The sequence below is a fragment of the Puma concolor genome, chromosome E4 (genome assembly GCF_028749965.1).
Source record: "Puma concolor isolate L17-30 chromosome E4, mPumCon1.1.hap2, whole genome shotgun sequence".
NCBI classification, from domain to species: domain Eukaryota; kingdom Metazoa; phylum Chordata; class Mammalia; order Carnivora; family Felidae; genus Puma; species Puma concolor.
In genome coordinates, this window is record NC_141683.1 from 27,274,628 (window position 1) to 27,288,492 (window position 13,865).

At 56.2% G+C, this 13,865-nt stretch overlaps 1 protein-coding gene across 1 annotated transcript in view; it reads left to right on the top strand.

Annotated features, from left to right (window-relative positions):
* The window catches only part of PLEKHA6 (pleckstrin homology domain containing A6), a 143,542-nt gene that overhangs the window by 112,357 nt on the left and 17,320 nt on the right, over positions 1-13,865 (top strand). Inside the window, 8 exon segments of the mRNA XM_086693104.1 lie at positions 1,817-2,019; positions 3,564-4,046; positions 5,755-6,157; positions 6,159-6,278; positions 6,768-6,854; positions 7,984-8,037; positions 11,586-11,666; positions 12,553-12,621. Of these exon segments, the coding sequence (XP_086549230.1) occupies positions 1,817-2,019; positions 3,564-4,046; positions 5,755-6,157; positions 6,159-6,278; positions 6,768-6,854; positions 7,984-8,037; positions 11,586-11,666; positions 12,553-12,621 (1,500 nt within the window).

Consider the following 13,865-nt stretch of genomic DNA (forward strand, 5'->3'; position numbering starts at 1 on the left):
CAAAGGACTTCACCCCACTGGGGGACCTCCCTCAATATCATGGCCCAGTTTCACAATGCCAGGCTGGTGTCCCCCTCCGGCTCGCCATCAACTGCCCTGTCTTCTCCCAGGATCTGCCTTTTCCTGTTGCAAGCGGTTCCCGTGCCTTTGCTTTCTCCTTGTTTCCCTGTGGGCATGTTTTGTCCTCTAGCTTGACCGTGAGCTCTTCAAGTGCAAAGAGCAGGTCTGTTTTCCTGTGACTGGTGCCGGAGCAGAGCTCTGCACACACGGGGCGCTCACGAGCAAATTAATTCACTTGCTGTCCGCTCCTACCAGCCCCAGGTCACACCCACAAGACCTGCCTGTGTCTCTCTCTCCTGTACAATAACCCTGTGTCCTCCATTCCAGGAGGCCAGCCTGGGCCCCTGCTCTCCGTACCCTTGTGCAGTTTCAAGCCCAAGGTGCCTCCTTACAGTTTCACTGCCTAGAAACACGCCCCGCTGCCCACAAGCCAGCCCCCTGCTGGAGGGTGGGAACTGGCAGGATCCAGAGGAAAGAGGCCCATCTCTACTCCTCGAGAAGTAGGACATGTCATTGCGTGATGACTCCCATCAGAAGGGAATCATGTGCTGGGGAGGGGTGGCACAGCAGGGCGAATGTCCAGCCAGGAAAGCATGTGGGAGGTGTGGGTTTGACACAGTTTGACACAGCTGCTTCGGAGAGCCCTGGGGCTTGGTCAGGAGAGCCCTGTCTTCTCTCCTTCCAACCCCCAGAGACCCATGATTTCACACCCATGGGGTCAGAGACCAAAGTGAGGTTCACATCTGAGACTAGTAACCACCCGGATTTCTCATGTCGAGTGGGGTAAACAGGGCTACCTGCTTTTTCCGGGAGACTGAAAGTCTCACCAGGGAAGCATGCTGAGGTTCCAGAAAGAATTCGGCTCTGGAGCATCTCTTCCTTGTGGCCTTGGAACCTGGAGTCTCACCAGGTAGAGCCCTCCCCATTAAACAGGTGCAGCGCGTCAGGCCAGAACAAAAACCCAAGTTGTTTGCAGCTGCAGAGCCGGAGTCAGGGACAGCACCGACGCCCTGAATCCTCCCCGCCAACAGCCCCGATTGCCTTGGCGCAAGCTCTGCCCTCCCCGCTCTCGGCGGGCTGAACCGGGAATCGCTGGGTGCTGTCGTCCCAGTGGTTGACAGCCAGTAGAAGGGGGGTAAACTGAATAGCTCCCCACTTCCCTCTGCTCCTCAACCTTCCTGCCACGTCATCTTCTGGCTCTCCCTCTGGTGTCTGGTTGACCTTTTCTCTGCTTCTCCTCCTTCTGACTGCGTGAGGACCCCTCCTCTGGACAGGAGCTCTCTTCTGGGTTCCCGCCTGCCGCACCTGCTCGCGGCCACCAACTAGGTAGCGTGCTCTAACAGTCCGTGCGTGCCCCTTGCATGCCCAGGGAGGTGGAGGCCTGGCTGTCTCTGCACAGAAGAGACGGCACTCGGTCCTCAGAGGCCAGGCTGGGGCCGAGGCTGGCATGTGCTCGGGGGCAGTCCCGGGGGGGGGGGGGCATCTCTCTCAGACATCGGGTAACTGCCCTTCAAATCAAAGATGGAATTTGATGGGAGAGCGGGCATGGTAATTGTGCTTCCTGTTCGTAATCACTTCAGGTGGGGCAGGTAAGCTTACCTGGCCATTGGGCGGCTTATTGGGGTCCAGAGAGCTAGCCAAGGCGAACGCCTAGCTCGGTTTGTGCCTGAGCTCCTTGTGGGGAAAAGAGCTGCAGGTCAGGGGGATGGCCCGCCTGACCGCCTGTGCTGTGGGTGTGGGTGTCTTCTCCCGACAGGTGACCACGTGCTGGGTGGATGAGGCCGGGGCCAGTTCCACGCACTGCCTCTCCCCACAGGCTGAGCACGCTGGGGTCCGCACCTACTTCTTCAGTGCCGAGAGCCCCGAGGAACAGGAGGCCTGGATCCAGGCCATGGGGGAGGCTGCCCGAGTACAGATCCCCCCAGCCCAGAAGTCGGTGCCCCAAGCTGTGCGTCACAGGTGAGTCCCAGGGCACAGGGCATGGGGGTGGGGAGTGCTAGAGAAAGAGGATCAAGGAAGCGCCCTACTCTGTGTCCTGCTGAGCCCGGCGTGCTGGCTTGAACCTCTGAGAACACGTGAGCCGCTCCATGCCTCCTAGCAGGGCTAAGTGATTCCAGAGCCTGGAGTCTCTCTTCCCTTCCCCCTGACCGGTTCTCCCTCTTCTCTCTGGGCTGGTGGAGGCCAAGAGAGAAGCCAGGTTCCGTCGTGGCCTGGCCAGGAGCCAAAGACCGGGGTCATTTGCTCATTTATTCTTGGCTTTGCACATTAAACCCATGACCTCTGGAGGAGGGTAGACTCAGGTGCGAATCCCAACTTAGCTACTTGCTCACACTGTGACATCAGGGTGATCACTTAACCTCTCTGAGCCTGAATTTCCTCCCCGTGAAGGCAGCAGTTATAATCCTACCTCATAGGGGCAGCCGGGAAATCCTGACATGCAGTGAACACTCAGCCCATGGCCCCTCCATCACCCCTGCCACCTGTCGCCACCCACAGCCTCACGGCCTGTCTCTGCTGGAACCGGGTAGATGGGAGTCTTGAGTTAGATGTTAACAGGGATCCAGAAGAAGGAGGTTTTTATGATACAGACTCCAAGTCTATTTTAGTGTCTTAGAAGTGTTTACCAGGCAACGCTGCAACAAGGATGCTTGAATCTGTTGAATTTGAGAAGCGGTAGGGAAAACATCGTCACGAGGTCCCATCTTCACTTCAGCTGAGGGGCGTACTTCCAGAAGTTCGCTCATTTAGTTCATAAATATTTACTGGAAATAGGTATGTGTGAGGCACTGTAGGGGGCGCTAGGAAAACAAGGGAAGACCAGTCTACATGCTTCTGCCTCGTGGCGCTTACGTTCAGGCGGAGTCTGTCCCGGAAGAAGCTTGTCCTGGAGAAGAAACTAGCATGCTTCTAAGCCTAGGATGTTTGAGGCAACAGCTTAGGCGCCTGGCGCCCGCCGTGTTTGATCTCACAGTCCTACGAGGGGAGCGACTGTTACACCCATCCTGCCAACGAGGAGCCCAAGACTTGCAGAAGTTAAGGAACTTGCATAGGACAGCAGGCTGAGCTGTAACGAGCCTCCATGGCCGAAACATCAAGGACAGTCACTATCATGAAGCTTTGGTGTAGCGTGCACCGAGTTTGGGGGGCTGGAGCGGGGACAGACTGCAGAGGAGACCAAGTCTGGGGCGGGTTAGTCTTGGCCATAGCTTCGGAAGGCTGGATGCAGTGCAGGTCAGCAGAAGGGAGCAGAGAGTGGGCCGTGGAGAGGACCTAGAGGGGGAAGTGAGCACACCACGCGTGGGCAAGAGTGCACTGTGTTTTCGAGTAACTGCCCGGGCTGGGAAGTTACTTGGGAAACAGAACTGTCATTCATTGAATCCCGTTTCCATCGCTACCTTCCTGCCCACCCTTCTCCACTCCTTTTCCCTTCCCAGTCTACCACCCCCTGCCCAGCTCGCTGCTGGGCTGGAGTCACTTACAACATCTCCCTTGGCATCCTGCAGCCATGAGAAGCCAGACTCAGAGAACATCCCTCCTAGCAAACAGCACCACCAGCCGTCCCACAACAGCCTCCCCAAGCCCGAGCCAGAGGCCAAGACTCGAGGGGAGGGTGACGGCCGGGGCTGCGAGAAGGCAGAGCGGAAGCCCGAGAGGCCTGAAGTCAAGAGCGAGCCTCTGGTGAAAGCCAATGGCATCCAAGCCGGACCGGAACCATCCTCGGAGCCGGGCAGCCCTTACCCCGAGGGCCCAAGGGTCCCAGGGGGAGGAGACCGGCCCGCCCAGCCCAATGGCTGGCAGTATAGCTCCCCGAGCCGGCCGGGCAGCACAGCTTTCCCGCCTCCGGACTCAGAGAGTGGGGGGCACCAGCGGAACTTCCCCCCACGTGCCAACCCCGACAAGATTGCCCAGCGCAAGAGCTCCATGAACCAGCTGCAGCAGTGGGTGAACCTGCGCCGGGGGGTGGCGCCCCCTGAAGATCTCCGGAGGTGAGTCCTGATGGGGCGTAGGCGTGGAGCTGGGGTGCTGCGATGGCCAGGGGCGGGGGCTGGGGTAGTAACACTTGCAGCTTCCCTTGCTGGAAGCCTTCGGGAAGCCAGGCTGCGTTGGGAAACCAAGAAGACTCCAAAACCCAGGGTCTCAGGCTTGTCCAGATCCTTTCCTGTCCCCCGTGGCACCGTCTGTGGAGTGTGACCCCTGCCCGATTCCTGCCCTCTCTGATTGCTTCAGAGACAGGGTCGGACTCCCCGGCACCTCTCCACAAGGATGCTGGGTGCCCAGGACGCGCAGGCAGTCATAGGAGGGGCCTCGGCCTTGCTCCCGTCAGATATCCGTCTGTGCTTCCCACCCTCTTACAACAGCCCCTGTTCCAGCATTTCCACCACCGTGAGCCTCACTGACTGCCAAGCCCACTCACCCCATTTTTGAACGGCTCTAATTGTTTGAAAGTCTTTATTTATTGCAGTTGTAAAAAAAGAAAAGAGGGGCGCCTGGGTGGCTCAGTCGGTTGGGCGTCCAACTTCGGCTCAGGTCATGATCTCGAAGTTGGTGGGTTCGAGCCCCGCGTCGGGCTCTGTGCTGACAGCTCAGAGCCTGGAGTCTGCTTCAGATTCTGTGTCTCCTCCTCTGTCTGCCTCTCCCATGCTCATGCTCTGTCTCGCTCTGTCTTTCAATAATAAACATTAAAAAAAATTTTTTTTAAAGAAAAGAAACGAAATGTCGCCACTCACTGATCCTAGTCCTGCCCTCTAGACCAGTTTCCTCCTTTGTCCGGTGACTGGCTTTCAAATACTGGAAGACATTTATTAGCCTGATAGCGTTCATCTCGTTCATCTCGGGACAAGTGGGGCTGCTGCTCGCTCCCCTGGGTGTGGGCGGCTCCAGGGACCCCAGGTAACACCTTCAGGAAGGCTACTCACCTCTGGTGGCACTCTGCTGCTGGGGACATCTGGCCTGCCCCAAGGGGTGAGCGCCTCACTTGGGATGCATCCCAGGAACCTACCGGTCCCGCCCTTGACAAGAACATAAAATCTGGGGAGGCGCCCTTTTGTCCCCCCTGTGTTGGGTGTTTCCCCTCCTCCCTCCACCAGGTGCCTGGTATGTTCCCTTTCCTTCAGCTGTTTGCTTCTCTGAAAGGATCTGATACATTGTGCTTCAAGCTGGGATAGAACTAACAAGGCTTAAAGTTTCTTCCCAGGAAGCTCTGAATGTGAAATTTCTAGCCTCAGGTTGTTGGTTGAAGGAGGAAGCTGCTTTTTTTTTTTTTTTGAGATACAGTTGGTTTTTTTTTTTTAATTAATTAATTTATTTATTTTGAGATACAGTTGGTTTTTTTTTTAATTAATTAATTTATTTATTTTGAGAGAGAGAGCGCCAGCAAGAGAGGGAGAGAGAGAAGCCCAAGCAGGCTCCCTGCTGTCACAGCAGAGCCTGATGCAGGGATCAGACTCACTAACCGTGAGATCGTGACCTCAGCCCGAGAGGGAGGAAGCCTTGAGGGAGTTTCCCTGCACCTCTGGAAGCAAGCCTCAGTGCCCAGGCAGTGGCTACCTCTGTGTGCTCCCAGGGTCAGCCTGGGGCACCATTCACCTGTTCACGGTCTGCTCTAGGCTGGAGGACACAGAGGCAGGGCTGGGGCACGGATGGGTGGGTGGGGTTGTGCTCATTCTGGCTTCCTTACAGTGTCCTCTCTCTCAGTCCCTCTAGGTTCTACCCCGTGTCCCGCAGGGTCCCTGAGTATTATGGCCCCTACTCCTCCCAGTACCCTGATGATTACCAGTACTACCCACCAGGGGTGCGGCCCGACAGCATCTGCTCAATGCCAGCCTATGATCGGATCAGCCCACCCTGGGCCTTGGAGGACAAGCGTCACTCCTTCCGCAATGGAGGCGGCCCTGCCTTCCAGCTTCGGGAGTGGAAGGAGCCTCCGGGCTACGGGCGGCAGGATGGCACCATCTGGCTCCCCGGCCCCTCCCCCTCCCGGCAGCCAGTCTATTATGATGAGCTGGATGCCACATCCGGCTCCCTGCGCCGCCTGTCCCTGCAGCCCCGCTCCCACTCCGTGCCCCGCTCGCCCAGCCAGGGCTCCTACAGCCGCGCCCCGCATTTACTCCCCCGTCCGCTCACCCAGTGCCCGTTTTGAGCGCCTGCCACCTCGCAGCGAGGACATCTATGCTGACCCCGCTGCCTATGTGATGAGGCGATCCGTCAGCTCCCCCAAGGTGAGCCAGCAGCGCGCCCCCTCCTTCCTCATCCCCTGAGGTCCCCCACAAGCCTACTACCATCTGCGGAGAAGATGTGCAGGTGTGCAGGCATCTGGGACTCTTGGGGTCACTGTGCCCCATGGGGACACACACCGTATGTTGGCAGGAGCCACGATGATGCCCAGGACGCCACTGGCCCTGCAGTTCTGCCTGTGGGAGAGCTGCTTTGGGGGATGTGCTCTGACCCCTGAGCAGGAACACTGGTGCCCTTCCCCAGGTTGTGCCGGGAACCCTAATTCCTTGTCAGAGGGCAGAGAGGGTTCTGTCTTTTGAGGACTGGACGGGTCACTGCAAGGCTATCACAATGGATAAATGCTGCAAATCCATTTGAATTTGGAGTCTGCTCTGGGACAGGATACAAACATCCCTAACCTTGAACGTTAGTTGGTGGGGAAGTCCGTGTGCCAGCCGGACCCCCTCACCTCTCCAATCCCCTTTCTCTTCCAGTATGATTACCTGGGAGACAGGCGGCCAGTCCCTGCAGGACTGTTCCCCTACAACTACCCACCATCCCCCACGGCCCACGATAAGATGGTACGTCCTCTCCTCCCGTCCGCTGCCCGCACGACCTCTCCTCCCAGAGCGGGGGCCCAACTAGGGCAGCCACAGGGGTGCTCTGTGTCCGGTACCTGGCCCTCCTGGTTCTCAGCAACCTCTGGATACCTCCTCCCTCCTGGCCAGGACTCTAACCCCAACGCAGAGCTTGACGCCAGTTACCCCCAGCTCTGTGACATAAGGTAGAGGAGCAGGGACTAGATCTGGAGGCGTGTGACGTCCTGATCGTCTCGACTCCAGAGCAGCCTCCCGTCCAGCATGGTCAGGGGCTTGGGTCGCGGCCTGGGAAGAAAAGTTAGGTCCGAGTGTCCGTTAGCAGACGTCTTCTCCAAGTCTGTCCTTGGCCCGGAGTGCGGCTTCTGGGAAACGACACAAGTGGTGGGATTAAGGAAGAAAAGATTTTCCATGGTGTGTCTTTTCCTTTCCTCCCTGCTTTCCACTGGTCTCTCCCTGGAATCTGTTCTCCGGAGAATTTTGGTCTCCACTGGTCTCCACCCGGAGAACTGGATGGAGACAGGGATGCTGAGGAGGGTCACAGGAACCAACAGGCAGAGTCCTTGTCCCCGAAGGCCTGTTGCTGACCCCTGTCCTGACACAGCCCCGGGAGGCCAGGGTGGAGGAGCCTGCGCAGGCGTGGAGGGGTGCCCCTTCCTTCCTTCTCCCTGATCCTTCTCTGTCTAAGCCCTAGCCCTGACGCACAGCACGTGCACCCACCCAGAAACCATGGATTCTTCCAGAAAACTCAGGAGCTGGTAGGGAGGGCCAACTGCACTGCTTCAAAGGTGCTTCCCTCTCCCAGGGGAGGGCCCGGCGGATGGGGAGCCCTGGAACTGGGGCCCTCGAGCTGCGGCCAGAGCGAGTCCCTCCTCTGGTTGAGGCATCCAGGAGGCAACCACGGTGCCTGCCCCCAGCCTCTTTCCTTCCCTTCCCCAGAGCTCCTCAAGGATAGACAGAGGCCTCTCTTTGACCTTGCCCCCCCTCGCCCCTCACGCGCCCCCCCCCCCCCCGCCCCCCAGCTAACTCTTAACTGCTTTGCTTCCTTTTTATTGTTTTCTGTTGTCCTGTTCCTGTTTGTTTGTGTTGCTGTTGGGCCTCGGGCTCCGGGTAGGATGAACTTTTAGACCTTCAGTTGCAAAGAAACCTAGAGTATTTGGATCAGCAGGTAGGCAGAGCTGGTGCCCCCTCCCATTCCCCTGCCCTCCTGTCGTGTCTCCCTGCTCCTCCCCACCTTCTCATCTTCCCTCCATTTGACAACCTTTGTTGGCACCCCCCCCCCCCCCCCCCCCCCCCCGGACACAACAAAGTGGCTTATATTTTGGTTTGCGCCTTCACGCCCCGCCCCCTTCGCCTCAAAGCCCTTTAGGGCAGCTGGGAGTTTCCTAGGGAAAAGGAGAATAAGAAATGACCACATGAATAATTAATGCCACCTCCTATTTGTTCAGGCCAGATGGAACTGTCCCTGGGGGGTAGGCGGGAATTTGCATTTCTGCTGGAGAGAGCAGCAGAGACCTTGAACAGGGGGTGAGCGCCAGGCAGGGAGGTGGGGGGTGGAGGGGGCTGGCTAAAATGCTAGGGATTTAGTGCAGCCTGAATCCGGGAAATGATCTATCATAGTTCACAGGCTGTTGTTAAACTATGTCGTTAAACAAACATAGTTTGTAAACCAAGGACTACAGACTTGCCCTAGGATGGTGTCTTTATAGATCCTAACGCATTTAATCTTCATAACAACCCCTGCAAGGTGGGTACTGTTGTTATCCCCATTTTAGAGCCGATAAGACGAAAGCACAGAGAGGTTAAGTAACATGCCAGGGGACACACAGCCAACAAACGGCAGAGCTTGGAATGTGGCTCTGAGATTTTGACCCAGGTTGTAGCAGAGGAAATGACTAACATGAAGAAGCAGGAGTCAAACCTCATCAGGATTATTTTACGCTCTTAGAGGTCCAGAGAGAACCATACCCTTGACATCAGAGGCTACCGCCATAACTGTTGGTGGTTCTAGACACACAGACCTCGATGCCTCGGGGAGATCATCCTCTTAGAAGGCATTGGGCACTAAGAAGAATTGATATCCACGTTTTGATCAGCAGCGACAGCTCCCAGCCCGCACGGGTGTTGCATTTTACTTCCAGAAACAGCACGTGGTGTCCACCACGAGTGGTGCAGTCCACATGGGGATGGGTCTCCGGATGCCAGCCCAGAGCAGCGCTGACAAGTGCTGGCGTTTCTCCATAGGAAGCGGGGTCTGCGGTGCCCTGGGTAGTGAGGGGCAGGGCTGAGTGCCCTCAGGGCTCCTGGGCAGACTTTCCTTTCTGTGGCCCATCCACAGTGCCTGGCTGCACAGGACTTCAATGCCACAGCTGGGCCCCTGCTGGGGCTTCTGGCCCTCATGACAGGGCTGGGCCCTTGGCGGGGGGGGGGGGGGGGGGGGGGGGGGGGGGGGGCTTGAGAAATAACCCTTCAGAAGACCTCCTCTAGATAAAGAATAATTTTTTTAAAAGAATAATATTCCTAAAAGGAAGTTGTATATGCTAAGAGTCCAAAACGTGGAGTCAGACATTCTAGTCCCAATTCTGCCATTTTACAAGGGTTGTGGGTTTTTTGTTTTGTTTTTTTCTGTTTTTTGTTTTTTTCTTGGAAATGTCGCTTTGTCTCCCTGGGCCTTGGTTTTCTCAATCATAAAATGGCCGTTGTAGAATCCACCTTTTCTGCCGTACAGAGTTCCTGGAGAATCAAGTAAGAGGGTACATGGCAACGCTTTGTCAGGCATTGGCAAGGAGTGGTCACTGCTGCTATAATGATTTTATTCGTTTTCTTCTAAAACTCAATTTAAAATATTACTTGAGCACTTTTATGGTGTATAAGGCACTGGGCTAGGTGCTTTCTCACAAAATCTAACATTTTGGACAGACCGAAGGGACACACAGGAGAGGAAGGAATCCTACAGTCAAAGCCTGCGGGGGCTAAAAGATCCCCAAAGCCGCAGCGTGAGTGGGAGCAGAGGCCAGGGCGAGAACATTCTGGCTTCCCTCCTTTATTGCTTGAGATCCACTGGTTGGGGAAGGAATGAGATCAGTGGGTGTCCAGGAGAAGCCTGGGCCGCCTTTGCCCTCTCCAAGCCTGGTGCATTACCAGGTCTGCCTTGCCCTACACACACACACACACACACACACACACAGAGGACACAGTCATGGCACACAGCAGCATGCAAACACACATATACACACACCATATACAATTACACATACTCCACACACACACACACCCCATACACAACAAACACAATCTCATACACACAGGGCTCCAGGAAGATAGGGATTGACTTGAGTTCAGATCCTTACAGAAAGATGTGGCTGATGTCCTGTTGACCGTTAACTATTTGACAAACCTCTTACCGCTCTTTTCAAAGCCTTTTCAATGACACTTTGTGCCATGGAAAAAAATTCCAAAGGGCTAAAAGAGGTAGAGGGATCAGATCCTAGGAAAGCCTTTGAAAATGCTGTGGACCCTGCAAAGGGGAGTGGGTGGGTACCCCTCACCCTGCCCACAGCACACAGAAGCAAGGCTGCCCCTGGGTCACCACCTAAGTGGATAAGATAAAAAATACGTGTGGGTGCGACACAGATTGGGCAGCTAAGTGCTGAAAACGTGAGAGCCTCCTGCATCGTGACCCCAGAAGCTCTGCCCTAACGTGGCTCTGTCCCTTCCCTCATTCACTTCCTCTCCCCAGAAGGCTTTTCCCACAGAACTTCCCTCTGTTTTCTGCTGCCTTCGCCTGTAGGTCAGTTGAGTTAAAGGGACATAGCCAAGGACGCTCCCGAATGTGTTCACGTTTTGATGTTGTCAAGCTGGAACCAGTGGGGGAAATGATAGCATTTCTAGTTGATTCGGTCGGCTTGTCCTCCCTCCCTGTCCTTCCTTTCTCCTGCCCTTCCTTGTCTCTCTCTCTCTCTCTCTTTCTTTTTCATTTGGCAAGTAGTCTTTCCCCCTCTGTGTTCCTAATGGCCCTTGAAACATAAAGATAACCTGTTGGGAGAGCAGTGTTCCAGCATCTGGTGTCCCTTTAACATGGCTTGCTTGTTTTGGCCTCCTTATTTGCTCCCTAGTGTCATCCAAGATCGGCATGGATGCTACCAGCCCAGCTCTGGAAACCGTGTTTAGCAATCCTTTCTACTCTAGAGCCAAGAGGTGGGCAGGGGTCGGGGAGAGAGAGCTGTGCCCACCTCTGTGTGAAGGCCCATCCAAAGAGCGGCCCCAGTTTTATTTCTCAGCTGTTTCATTTAGTTCAAATTTGGGGAGATGGGTTTTTCCAACTGCCGGTGTGGTCTTTGACTGAAGCAACGTGAAGAAAGAGAGTTGGGGCAGGGAGTTGACCTTGGCCAGTGTGGATGAGACCCACATGTCTCAGGCACCCTGGGGGAGTGTCACTGGGCGGGGGGGGGGGGGGGGGGGTGTCTCTGCAGGGCCGTGAACGAAGGCACAGCAGCCCTCCAGCTCCCTTCTGTGGCCTTTCCTCAGGGCACCTCCAGGGCTGGTCCTGGGACAGTTCACAAGGGGCCAGCGATGGCTAAGGCCAAACAGAGAGGGAGCTGGAGACCCCGTGAGAAGCTGTCCTGTCCTGTTTCGGGAAAACAAGCCCAGGCGGGTGATGGGGAGATAGCTCTATGTGGGCCGGAGTTTGAATCGTCCATTCCTTCCTCTCTCCAGATGAGTGAGAGCGAGACTCTCATCAGTATGGTGAACCGCATGGTGGAAAACTCCTCCCCCAGGGCCCAACTCTTCATGCAAGTAAGGCCTCCGCCTGGTAGCATGGTCCCCGTCAACACCATTTCAGCTGCTTGTGCATGGTCGGGTCAAGCCATCTGGGTTGGGGCTTGCTCTGCCCAACCCTCCATCCACCAGGCCTCATCTCCAGGCCCCGCCTGGCCCCTCTCCTTTCATCCCACCGTGTCTCTCTTGTTCTTCATGTTCATGGGTGGACCCAAGGCCCGTTTCTCAAACCATCAAAATAGCCAGCACCACCATCCCATATCACACCAGGGATCACGAATCTGCTTTTTAATGCCCAGGACTTCTATCTCGTGTTTGTTATCTTCTTAACAGACGTCTTTGGGGGCAAGGGCATGAGGGGTGTCATATGGAACCATCCGGTGCCACGGTTGTGTAGAATGTCCGGTGATTTCCAGATGCTTCACCAGGGGTGGGCAGCGTTTGCCGGACCCAGGTGTACTTCTGGGTTAGACACGAGCCCTGTGGCTGGTGTTCAATCTACTAAGATGATAATTCTCAAGTGTTTCCGATGCTCATTCCATTTCCTCATGCCTCACCCTCCAAAACAGCCAAGGGTTAACTGTTGTTGTCATGGTCGTTACCAACAAGCCATCTGGGATCTATGCACCCCCAGAGTCCCTCCCGACAGTAGATCTTGAGCTCAGGGGAGAGGGGAGAGTAGGAGCCGGGCAGAATCAGCCTCAAGAATTGGGGAAAACCTACACAGGGGCCATCCCAGGCTTCCCAGCCGGGGGCAAAGAACTAGCTCAGGTTCCCGGCATGGAGGCGGCGAGAAGTGACGGACCACGGTCTCGGACAAGAACGGAGCGAGGGTTGTCCGCGTTCCCGTCCCCACACGCCCTGCCTGTCCCCCGCTGCTGTAACCGGCCTCGTGTTCCTGCAGGTCCCTCCGTACCCAGAAGTGTTCCGGGACGGCCTCCACACCTACAAGTTAAACGAGCAGGATACAGATGTAAGAGCAGCTCTCCTGCTCCCCTGTCCTCTCCGGTCCCTCCCGCTGTCGCCCTCATCTTCGCTCTCCTCCGCTGGGGCTTTTCCTCCGTCCATCTCTGTCCTTCTGCCGGCTCTTCATACCTTTGACTCATGTCCTCTCTCGCCACCAAGACAGCATTCTGCCTGCCCCTTCCTCATCCCCTTTCTTTTCTCGTTCGTACCAATTACCCCTACCTCCCATGCCAGCTGTGTGCGTTTCTCCACTGAGCCCTAGGCCCTCTCGTCTACAGCAGCGGGGGCTGCTTATTACAAGGAACTCAGACTTGTTTAGGAGGGACATCAGCCAGGCTGCTCTGGGCCCAGCCTGGCAGGAGGGCCTCGGTGACTGGAGGGAGGAACCTGGCCCTGGCCTCAGGGAGCTTCAGGGTAGTGTCGCGTGCCACTGAGCAGCAGGTGGTGACATAAGATTTGTGTACTAAATGGGCTCGGTAATGGGTTCCACAGGAGGGCAGGGCAGGGAGGCCAGGGACCAAGCAGGTGGCATGTGAGCCGGGCCTTGAAGTTCAAAGGCCCAGAAGACACGATGTGGCTCAGTAGAAAAGAGCCAGAGAAGTGTTTGAGGAATGGCATGAATAAAGGTGTGGATATGGGGAAAGCATAAGTCTTCCCAGAAGAGAAGTTTGGCCTAACCTGCCTCCTCCCCATCACCACTGGCCTTGCCTGGGTAGCGGGTCCGCCCAGTAGGCCTAGGAGAGTTTCCATCCAGGCGAGGACCAGATCTCAGAAGGATCCCAGCCTCAGCCATCCGGAGACCCTGGAAGGAGGGGAGAACAGGGTCCTGTGAGACTGGGGAGCCAGTTCACTGGTTTTCCCAAGACTGCCTGCTCCTCCAATCCATGCCCGCCGGGAAGGCCTGGGAGGCCCAGGCCACGTTGTCTCCTCAACCCTTCGGGAACCGGAACCCCCAGGAGGAGGGGAATGCAGGGGCTTAACATTTAACTCCTCTCTCAAGCTGACTCCCTTCCTCAGAGAATAAGCACATCTCCCTTCCCGGTAGGTCCTTGGGGAGTCTCCCAAGGTGAAGACCGTCTTCCTATTCCCAGGAGCCTCCAAGGTCAAGGTGAAGAAGGCCTAGGGTTCCTCAGCAAGGGAAAGGAGGAGGTATCCAGAGGCCAGTCCCTTCCAACCAAATTCCCAGGTCCCCATCAAACCATATCCTTCACCCCCTTCTCTCTCCCTCCCTTCCCTCGACCCCCTCGGGGC